General features: G+C 39.6%; 1 protein-coding gene across 2 annotated transcripts in view; it reads right to left on the reverse strand.

The window, feature by feature from the left end:
• Positions 1-11,855, reverse strand: part of LOC306887880 (protein O-linked-mannose beta-1,4-N-acetylglucosaminyltransferase 2-like) — a 32,086-nt gene that overhangs the window by 18,637 nt on the left and 1,594 nt on the right. Inside the window, exon 2 of one of the 2 annotated variants that reach the window (XM_079445889.1) lies at positions 1,524-5,331. The exons of the other annotated variant lie outside the window; for it this stretch is intronic. Within the exon in view, the coding sequence (XP_079302015.1) occupies positions 3,548-5,296 (1,749 nt within the window). The 5' untranslated portion in view covers positions 5,297-5,331 and the 3' untranslated portion in view covers positions 1,524-3,547. Of the gene's footprint in view, positions 1-1,523; positions 5,332-11,855 lie in introns of those variants that run through there. 2 annotated transcript variants of the gene reach the window in all.

Here is an 11,855-nt window from a genome sequence, read left to right on the forward strand (position 1 = left end):
AGCTGTATGGCGCAGTCCGGTACGCTGTTGTTAAGCCATGTTTCCGTAAACACAAAAACACAACAGTCTCTTACAGTCCTCTGAGTAGAGCGAAGTAGTCGGATGTAGTCCAGTTTATTGTCCAAAGTGCGTACGTTCGCCAGTACGATGGTGGGGATAGCTGGCTTGTGTGGGTTGGCCGCTAGCCTAGCTCGGATACCTCCGTGCTTACCCCTCTTCTGCTTCCTCTCACGCCGCTTGTAGCGCCTCCGCTGTGGGCGAGATGCAGTAGTGGGGGTCGGTGATGGAGTGGGCTTTCGGCCGCTGCATCTGTGCGCGCCGCCATGTTGTTGAGCCAATAAAAATATCCTACTGTAAATATATCAAAACTTAATTTTTGATTAGTAATATGCATTGTCAAGAACTTCCTTTTGACTATTTTAAAGGCGATTTTCTCAATATATTGATTTTTTTGGACCCTCTTTTGTCCTATTATAACAAACTATATATCAATGGAAAGCTTATTTATTCAGCTTTCAGAAGATGTGTAAATCTCAATTTTGAAAAATGTACCCTTATGACTGGTTTTCTGGTCCATATAATGAGTCACATGACCTTTTGTAATGGCCACATCCAGACAATCCCAATCTGTACACACAATCCCCCATGTGTATAGTTCTTTTAACCTCCTTGAAAACTATATGCACCACTAAAGAAGCTACATTTCTAACGATTCCTAAGAATAGAAGGATAAAAACATGCCATTTTGTGTTTGGGTTAATGAGTTCAAAGCAAGCTGATGTAATTTGTACTTCCTGCCTGAAACCTGGTTCGAATTGGTCTCAACTTGCAAAACACACCACACACACATTCCATCCTTTTCATCGGCTTGTCGCTGTTCAACAGTATCCCCTTCGGCTATACATAACACCTTGAACTGACACTGTGCTGCATGGAGACACTCAGCATATTACCAGATTCACTATTCTTTTATGTTACAGTCTGTAGGCAGAAACATTATCCATAAACAAATCTGTCTCTGGAGGGTCACAGCGATTCTGATCTCAAAAATTAAATGGCAATAAAATAGCAAGTGGAAGAGAAAATTGGTTATTAGAGAGAGAAGAGTATTATCCAGCTGTCCTCCAATAGAATAGTATAGCATTATAAATGCTTACTATCAAATATATTATCTGTAATTGATTGCAGTAAATTGGGCATATATAGTTGTTTGGAGCTCAAATGACCAGTTAAAGCAATATAATCTGTCTGAAGACAGAGAAGACAAAATAAGTCTAAAGACACCAAGACTGCACATTCTGTCTAAATATAAAAAAATAAAATAAAATAAATCATGACTGCTGGAGTGATGTTATTTACCAGTCCATTTGTTATGGATTTCTGTCTAATAATACTTCAAGGTTTAGAAAATATTAATATTAAGATATTGACAAACTACAAAAATAAAACGATTCGTCAAACCTTAAATAATACTGATGAGTCATAGAGACTTTTAAATACAAAACAAGACATCACAAAAACATCTGAGAAATTGTACATTTATTAAAAGTGACAAAAATGACGTATGACATTCCAGTGGCACATAATGGTAAATCTCATGAACTGGCACAGGAAACAGAGTGGTTTAAAGGACACAAGCCTGCAATCATATATAATCTGTTTCTATGTTGAAAACTATTATCTAATTACTAAAATGGGAGAATGAGAAAAATTACCAACCATGAACATTTGCCTCTCAACTCAAGAGCGGAGGAAAGATTTCCATGCAAGGTTTTTCTCTCTGATTATATGCAAAGGACATTTCTGCTATTTTGTATTACAAACAGAATTCATTTATTATCCTCATACTTGAATAAAATTACCATTGAAACAGAGTTATGCTAATAAACTGCATGGCTGAGGTTTGCCGTTTGCGAATTTCAATTAGAAATGTTCTTGGTTTAATCCGTCTTTAGCATCATTTAAATCCACTTCCATGTGATGCAGTATGTCTGCAAAGCGAAGGACAGAATAAAATCTCACTGAGGGGGAAAAAAACAAAACTATACAGATGAATTGATAGACCATTCAGAGAAAAACAGAAACAAAGCTTGTGGTTGGTTGTTGAATTTCCCAGGTTCCATTCATTGATCATAGCAGTGAAAGAAAATTTAAACAGTGCAACTTTTAACAAATCTGGGCTACAGTATGTATAGCATTCCACAGTCGTCTTCAATAAATAATTGGCTAAGATAAAGTACATGTTTCCATCTTCTTAATAAACCATAAGCCAGCACAACACAGCTTGTATTTGCAGAAATGCAGATGAGACATAAAAGATATGCACAAAAATATCTTTAAAAAAAAAAAAACCTGAAACTGGCACTGTCCTTCTCTAAAGCAGATATAAATACTGTTTTAAGTTCATTTGTTGAATGGCAGGATAGGAAGCACATCTAAACAGTGTTTTTTTTTTACACATAAATAGTTATCTTCAAATCTTTAATATTGCATTCTGTAAGGCTTATGCAGTCATAAAAGGTTTGTACTGTTACTCCTCTACTGGACATTTTTTAGCCAGTTACTCAAAAACCCTAAAGTTCATGAACTGGCCTTTCATATGTTTGAACCTATTTTCTTTGTGCTACTAGCCCACTATGCAGTTATCACCAAACACACTAGCTTGCTTAACACAGTGGTTACAACTTAATTAACATAGAAGTAATTACTGACATGCCACCAACAAAAAAAAAGACTTTCAAACTTCAGGACACTATCTTAAACTATTTCACCCCAGTCATCAAAAGTACCACTGACCTGAATATCTAAGTCTTCTGTCTGTGATGCGATTTGATAGATCTCACTGGCAAACAAATTCAAACATTTCCCATTGAACAGGTAGATAATAATCAGTGGTTTTGAGGCTGGTTAAGGAAAGGAGAACATCAACACTGCAGCAGCAAAACTACAGTTAATACACACAAAAGCAGCCTATTTTTAAAATAGTATAATGTTCATCTTAAAGTTCACTTTCAATTTTTCTTCTACTTTCTTGCAGGTACTTCATACTAATTTCTACACCCAAATAAAATGCTTATTCAAAACTAAAGTAAAGGAAAAACACAATGCAAACCTTGGGCAAGATAAGGGCACACTCACAAAGTCACATAAAATTCATATGTTGCTTAAGCCACAGAAATGTGTGCATTATTTTAGTTAACCAAAGCAGATGCCAGATAAAACCAGTGTCTTGGACTTATAAATATAAATTTAAATTATGCATTACATTTCTGATAAATAAAGTCATTGAGAACTAAAAGAACGGACAGTTCTGTAAACTGCATTCTCTTCTAACCTTCATTGCAGTCAGGCCGTTCGTTCTCTGTCAGTTCATGACACTCCATAAGGACCATGACGAACAATCAAGTCACAAGAGTGACAACCGACTCCAAAAACAATTCAGCCATGTCACACCTTTTAATTTTCAGGACAGCTCCTGAGAATTACTCTTCAAATTAATTATTTGCCAGCTGACAGTGACAGTGTTACTTTTAACCTGATTAAAGAATCAAGTTTTACATATAAGGACATCTGCAAATGGGCCCAAGAGGTTCTTGTTGAAGATACAGCGTACCCATACTAAATATGTGGTAAAGGGTTTGATGTTTTCCGAGAAGGTGTAATTCTGATGGGGCAGAATGTAAGGCATATACGTGTTCTCTCCCTGCTCCTGGATCCACACCTCATATTTCACCTCTTTAACCTTCAGGTACTTCAGGTTCCAAGGGATCTGCCATGACACTGAGAGCTTTGCTTCATTGGTGGCCTGTACTGACGTCTGGCATTTGGGCTCTCTGACTCGACCAGGATGTACAGTGCTAGCCACCTTGGCCTTTTTCAGGTTAGGTTTTTTTAGAGTTTCTCTGAGTACGTCCAAAAAAGAGGCAATGTCCACAGTAGTGTCCTGGTAAATGCGGAAAAGCCACTCTGGATTACGACAACAAAGATGCCTTGGCACCTCCTTGCTGGCAAGGATACGTTCTTGTTCCTCCTTCTCAAGGTGGACGATGCCACCCTGATCCCAGGGGCGATCAGGATATGTAACAGTGTTCTCTTCCATGGTATTTCTCCATGTGACATACTGAAGGTCTATGCCAGGTAATGAGGCCAAGGTTTTGTATGGAGTGTACTGCTCTGGGTTTATGGCATACGGGAAGAGTTCAACCACAGCGGCACCACGGGGCAAGAACATGGAGGTGATCATCTGGGCTCCGTGCATGCTGACCAACATAGTTGCCCCACTAATAATTTGGATAATGTTAACAAACGACTGCTCCTCCAAAGACACAGTGACAGTCCTCATCTGAAACTCCTGGGCTAAAGCCAGAAGTAGTTCCGCCTCATTGAGGATGAGCCTGTTAGTGGTACGCTTAAAAACTACAATGTAGTCATCGCCCTCCTCTCGCGTGATGTTAAGCCTCTCCATCAAAAATGATGCAAATTGGCGGATCTCGTTACCTGAAATCAGAATGTTTGCTTTGGGTCCTTGCGGTTGCACAAAGCCATATTGGTACCATGTTGTCATCTTTGACAATCCAACGTAGGACTTGGTGAAACACATGAGTTTGCCAAAGGTCTTCAACTGCTGCTTGAGAAGTGGTTGCTTACTGCTGAACAAGCGGTATAGATCGAAGTGAGCACCTTCACCCCAACCCTCCATGAAGACGAGCCTGGCCTCATCATCCAAGTCTGAATACTGCTGCATGGTGTAGAATATGGGCAAAAGATCATCATGGAAAATGTGCATGAGGTTGTCTGGGTTAAAACGGTTCAGAATTAGAGTGACATCTGGCACAAACACAGGTTTCGGCATGAACTTCAGAGCCGCTGCAGGGAGCTCGAGAAAGTTAAAGTATTGAGTGTTGTGGTCTTCTACAGACGAGAGGTCCAGCAGGGCGGGCTGGAAACGCCGAGGGCCAAGGTTGGGCAGCATCACAGAGGCATTACTATGGAAGAATACAAACTCCTCAGCCTCTGTGCAGTAGCAGAGGTAGTCAAAGCGGCAGATGCGATCGGTGTGCATCTTGCCAGTGCAGACCATTCTGGTGCCATGCTCTTGGAGTGCTAACAGGGCACCGTGGTAGTCGATACGCACTTGTGAGAACTCCTGTGATTGGCGTGTAAGCTGTAGCTCCTCTTCCAACTGTGATGTGTGTTCAATCAGCCGAACGTATTTCCAAAGCAAGGCTGCCACCACTGACACCAGCAGGCCATTTAGCACTGCAGGCAGGTTCATCCTACACCCAATAGCACGCATCGCAGCAGGACTCCGACCACACACTCATGCTCCACCTGCAACGATCAGAATCAGAATACCAAGTTTGAACAAGGAGGTTCATGAGTTGCTAACCCCTTAAAACATCATAAATATACAATAATAAAAAATACAGAGGGTAAATATTAGGGCAGGGGTCTCCAAAATTGGTCCTGGAAGGCCACTGTCCTGCAGAGCCTCAACAAACCTGCCTCTAGTATGCCTAATACGACCTTGTTCAGGTGTGTTTAATTGGAGTTGGCGCTAAACTCTATAGGACTGTGGCCCTCCAGGAGCAGGATTGGACACCCCTGGAGCAAGGTATTGAGAGAAAGAAAGGTACCAAATATTGTGAACTCATTTAGGGTGATAGGGTGAAGTTCATTTTAGAACTTATTTTGTGATGATGACTGACTATACATTACTCTCTACATGTTTTATGTATCACATTGTGATTTGTGTATGTGTTCATTTATCTCACTCCAAATCTGACCGGCAAAAATAAAAATCACATTTCAACTGCTTTTTTAATTTATATTACTTTAATCAGAAATTTTTAGTTAAAGCTAAATTGAATTTATTACCTCCCTGCAGTACAGGCCTGTACTCCCGCTCAGTACTGGGTTTTTTTTAAAAGAAAAACGCTTGAAATAATCTCATCCTTTGAGCTGCTGGCATACTACAGTAGCCAACAGAGCCGTGGAGACCAGAGAGTGGCTAAAGATGCCCACCTGCATCCAAACATTCACAGTATTTAGCACTAAAATTCTGTGTGTGTTTTCCGTGCACCACGCTTGCAACAGCCTATAGGCTAATTCTTTAACCGTGCCTACTGGTTTGGGACAACAAACAGACTGTTTTTAGAAGGAGATAAGAAATTTTTTGCAAAAAGACATAGAAACCGTGCTTCGGTAATCTAAAATAGCAACAGCTCTTTCTATTGTTCACAATGACTGAATCAAATTGAACAAGACAACATTCTAGCTATGTTAAAGGCTTTATCAGTACTAAAAATTAAAGATGAGGTTGGCATAGCTTCTTGCCGTCACATCTCATGGACGAAAAATGCTAATTTTCAGGATGTGAAGGACAATCTTCCTTGTTTGTTTTCATCCATAGCATTTCATGTTTTGGGATTTAAGCGGCATTAACGTCCAATCCACAAGGATACAAACAGCAGAAACGGCAGTGTCGCCAGTTGTGCATTTAATTCCCTTCACTGCATAGACAACCCAGAGGGAAACATAAAAAGGCTTTGCCAACGAACAAATGCCTGCAAAATGTCAGCTACGTATTGCAAATTACTGAGCAAACCCTCAGTGGACCATCTCAGCTAACATAACTGTTTAAGACTGAAATGTCTTTGATGTCCGCTTGGAAATTAGGCATAAACTGAAGTATTAATGGTTATAAACCCCACATTGCTTGGCCCCCCAGGGTGCATTGCCTCATATGTTGGCAGAATTTCACACGACATTCTAAAACAGAAACAGTTAGCTTCTACTAATTAATAATTTTCATAATACAAATTTTTAATAATCAGCTATTCCTTCTATATTATTACATAATATATTATCAAGTAAAAGTCCAAAATAATTTGAAGACCTGCCAACATTTGGCTTATACTGTATGTGATAATTAAATCAATATTGCACCCCATCTCATGCATCATTTATCTGAATAAATATAATTGTAAAAAACTTGCAAAGGGGGGGGATTAAAAAGATTTGTTTTTTAATAAAGAATCCAAGCGTGTCCATTTCTAAATCGAGTCTATTTTGGTTTCAGGTAACATTTACTTCTGTTTTAATGTTCAGTCTCTCTCTCTCATGGGACTTTACACCCACATCGCTTCAGAGCTGTTTCGCCTACACCATTCTGCCAGTAATAACTTCACTCAGCTCAACAATCACTCAAAGACAGTATAGGCTTGATTAAACAAACCAACAAAATGATGTTCAGAGATAAGAAAATGCAGTGCTCTCATAATAAAGGCTGTTTTCAGATTAACATACCAGCATGCTACTCATACAGTTTCTGCAGTATGTAGTAGCCTACAGTATGCTGTGTGCAGCGTGCAGATATTCTGAATTTATGGAATACTCAGGTGACCTACCACATGTACAGCACACAACACATACTGCATGAAATACTGTAATGCAATATGCTTCACTTAGCCTCCAACTTCCAATGAGATCAGTGAATTCGAAATAAAATCAGCAGTGATTTGTAATAACTATTTTGACTCATTATTTGAACAGACTGGCAAACCTTACAACATTTTACACAATATTTATTTACAAATAGCCATATTTATTTATTAGAATGCTAACTGTGAGGTGAAGTCATGTGACAACAATGCAGAATAGTTGGGGCAAATAAGTATTTGATACACTGCCGATTTTTCAAGTTTTCCCACTTATAAAGAATCTGTAACTTTCATCGTAGGTACACCTCAACTGAGAGAGACATATAGATATATATATATTTATAGAGAGAGAGAGAGAGAATTCTGGCTCTCACAGACCTGTTAGTTTGTCTTTAAGAAGCAGCCCTCCTATCCTCCACTGATTACCTGCATTCATTGCACCTGTTTGAACTCGTTACCTGTATAAAAGACACCTGTTCACACACTCAGTCAATCAGACTGCAACCTCTCCACTATGGGCAAGACCAAAGAGCTGTCTAAGGACGCTAGGGACAAAATTGTAGACCTGCACAAGGCTGGGATGGGCTACAGGACAATAGGCAAACAGCTTGCTGAGAAGGCAACAACTGTTGCAATTATTAGAAAATGGGAGAAATTCAAAATGACTGTCAATCTCCCTCGGACTGGGGCTCCATGCAAGATCTCGCCTCGTGGAGTATCAATGATCCTGAGAAAGCTGAGGGATCAGCCTAGAACTACACGGGAGGACCTGGTCAATGACCTGAAGAGAGCTGGGACCACAGTCTCAACGGTTACCATTAGTAACACACTACAGCGTCATGGATTAAAATCCTGCAGCGCGCGCAAGGTCCCCCTGCTCAAGCCAGCACATGTCCAGGCCCGTCTAAAGTTTGCCAAAGACCATCTGGATGATCCAGAGGAGGCATAGGAGAAGGTCATGTGGTCAGATGAGACCAAAATAGAACTTTTTGGTATAAACTCCACTTGCCGTGTTTGGAGGAGGAAGAAGGATGAGTACAATCCCAAGAACACCATCCCAACCGTGAAGCATGGGGGTGGAAACATCATGCTTTGGGGGTGCTTTTCTGCAAAGGGGACAGGACGACTGCACCGTATTGAGGGGAGGATGGATGGGGCCATGTATCACGATATTTTGGGCAACAACCTCCTTCCCTCAGTAAGAGCATTGAAGATGGGTCGTGGCTGGGTCTTCCAGCATGACAATGACCCCAAACACACAGCAAGGGCAACTAAGGAGTGGCTCCGTAAGAAGCATTTCAAGGTCCTGGAGTGGCCCAGCCAGTCTCCAGACCTGAACCCAATAGAAAATCTATGGAGGGAGCTGAAACTCTGTGTTGCCCAGCGACAGCCCCAAAACCTGAAAGATCTGGAGAAGACATGTATGGAGGAGTGGGCCAAAATGCATGTGTGTGCAAACCTGGTCAAGAACTACAGGAAACGTCTGACCTGATTGTAAACAAAAAGGTTTCTGTACCAAATATTAAGTTCTATGTTTCTATTGTATCAAATACTTATTTCATGCAATAAAATGGAAATGAATAATTCAAAAATCATACAATGTGATTTATGGATTTTTTTTTTATATTCTGTCTCTCACAGTTGAGGTGTACCTACTATGAAAATTACAGATCTCTCCATTCTTTGTAAGTGAGAAAACTTGAAACATCGGCAGTGTATCAAATACTTATTTGCCCCATTGTATGCATAATAGTATGTTGCCTACTGTTTCACTTTTTTAAATTCTGTAAATATTGACCCCAGTGTACTGTGCTAATATGAAGGAATTTTGTGTGATTTTTTATTTTTTTTAATTATGTATTGCTTTGTGTTTTACAATATAAGGGAATATTCATAAATTTAATGGATATTGTACATGCATGACACTTTCACTTATTCTACAGATTTTTTTTTCCATATATTAAATATACAGCATGGACTATTCAATAAATAAAATATTACTTATCCATTCCATAAACATACTAATTAAAACTTACTATAAATACTATGGCAATTTAGGAATTTGATATTCAACACTCCATTAGTGGATATTCTGGTTTCCAATAATAAATATCATACCCAAACAGGCAAGTGGTTGATTCTTGTATCAGCATCTGATATTTAGCATAAGGCTGAGGATCAGATTTTAAGATTACATGTAAGCTCATGTGCTTCACATGCTTGACTGCTCTGCTTTCATGCTATGAACGAAACTGATGGTAAAACCTAGTGGGAGGAAAATGTTAAACTGCTTGCATGTAATGCACTGTGATATGGATCAGATTATGGGAGGTTCATTCACTGCTACAACAGAAAAATCCCAGCTAAGTCCAGACCATTGATGCATATTAACTTTTCAGACATCTTAACGTGGGGGGAAAGGTTTAAAACTGATTTGTTTGGCGAAGCGATACGCAAACGCATTAAAGAGACACAGAGGCGAATAATATGCTAAACTGCATAAAGACTCTGGGAGCGCATGTCACTAAGGAGCCTCAGTCTATCGGAGCTGTCCAGATCTAAATTGCTCTGCAAGAGCAAGCAGATCTCATGTCCTTGAAACCTCGTCCTTTCTGTGCATATGAAGAAAGAGAGCAGGGGGTCGCATCATGCAAGAGAGGGTTTTTGGAGGAGCCGGGTGCATGTGTTTACGACTGTATAAGAGAATGGGAATATGGGCCTGGCTGACAGGGCTTTCCCAGCTCCCTTGTGTACAGCTGGGCTGTTTGCTATGTGGATGATAAGCACCACAATGATGGGGGAAGGCAGCCTAGTGCTTCTAATGCATTTTAATAAGGCTCCTGGAAAGACACGGCTCTCAGTCTTTCAGTGGCTTTCTTCTCCGATGAGTCCCTTCAGGATAACCAAGGAGATTCCCTACTCGGCTCCCTACCCACGACAAAAAACTCTTGGGCTAAAGAGACAATCATTATGCCTCTTTGATTCTTCTGCCTGACTGCCCGTCCTTCCTGCTTCTCAATAACATCTCCTGCTAAATTTTTTAATTACCTTGTGACTAAGACCTTGGGTCATTTTGTGCTGATTTTAAATTGTTTTGATGTACACACACTTCAAACTTTTTTTAGCATCTTGTGCCACAAGCATCTTGCATATACAGTTGATTTGCTCTGCATGCTTAGTTAACACCCTTCATTGTTTCCAAACAAAGTGTTGAGTACTGATTTAAAAGTACTGGCACACATTGCATCCTGATTAAATCCACCAGGTACCATCAAAAATGACACTGTAGTGCAATAAAAATTTGTTCTCAGAAAAGTGGTTTCATGATTGATTATTGCTGTCACTTCTGAGTACAATACGCATCCTTACCTGTGACATGTCAAGTTAGATGAACCAACTTTATTTCCCAATTCTTTATGTATTGCTGGTGACAAACCATGAGTGCATAAGAATGTCAGACATAAGAAACTGTCAGTCCAATGGAAAATAATCATTCTGGAATCACAGAATTTAATGTTATCGGTAGGGCTGTGCAATTAATCGAATTTGATTATCATGTTAGTAAAGCCGTTTTCGTGATTTGTAGTAAATCGCCATCACCTGCTTTCAGATGGTCCGGCATTTACTACACAGAGCCGTAATTCACTGACAATCTACGCAATATCGCGTTCATAATCGAAGGTGATTCATCTGATTCATATATATTATATAGTATATAGTTAGTGTTTTAAGTGTCTTCAGCTACTATAATAACTAATTAATTTAGGTTAATTTACTGTGTACATACATTTTTACACTCTAAATTCTAAAGACACCTAATATAATATACCTATATATTTGCACAATAAATAATGCACAATAAAAACAGCTACTTCTAATTCCACACAATAGCAATCTAGGTCTTCTTATATTTGCCTCTTATGTTCTATAAATCATCATAGGCTAGCAAAGCAGGCTCCAGGCTCCAGAATTATATAGGTTCACCTATTGATATTACCCTTAATAAGCTGCATGCTGATTGATATAGTAAGCACTGAAGCAGGCAAATGTCTTCAGCCTCCCTTTGTTCCTCAGGGACAGATGAGGAATGGGTCTGAAAGAGCTTTACAGGAAACAATGTCACTCTGCCTCCTGGGAGAAGGACTCTACATAACACTGCAGAGCTGGGTTGAGGACAGCAAAATGACAAAATACTGGAGCAGGCAAAGGACAGGGTGCAAATCAAAAAGCAGAAATATACATATGAATGAGTTTGCTTATGGAAAGTGAGGCTATGGCGACAGCTATGAGATTTCGGTTCCAACATAAACAGATGATAAGGAAGAATGATCCAAAATACTTTTACTGATGCTTTTGATGATAACATCAACCCTTAAATGTTGTGACTGCTGGGCACAATACAGGCAGTGAATT

This window comes from Barbus barbus (assembly GCF_936440315.1).
Source record: "Barbus barbus genome assembly, chromosome: 21".
NCBI classification, from domain to species: Eukaryota; Metazoa; Chordata; class Actinopteri; order Cypriniformes; family Cyprinidae; genus Barbus; species Barbus barbus.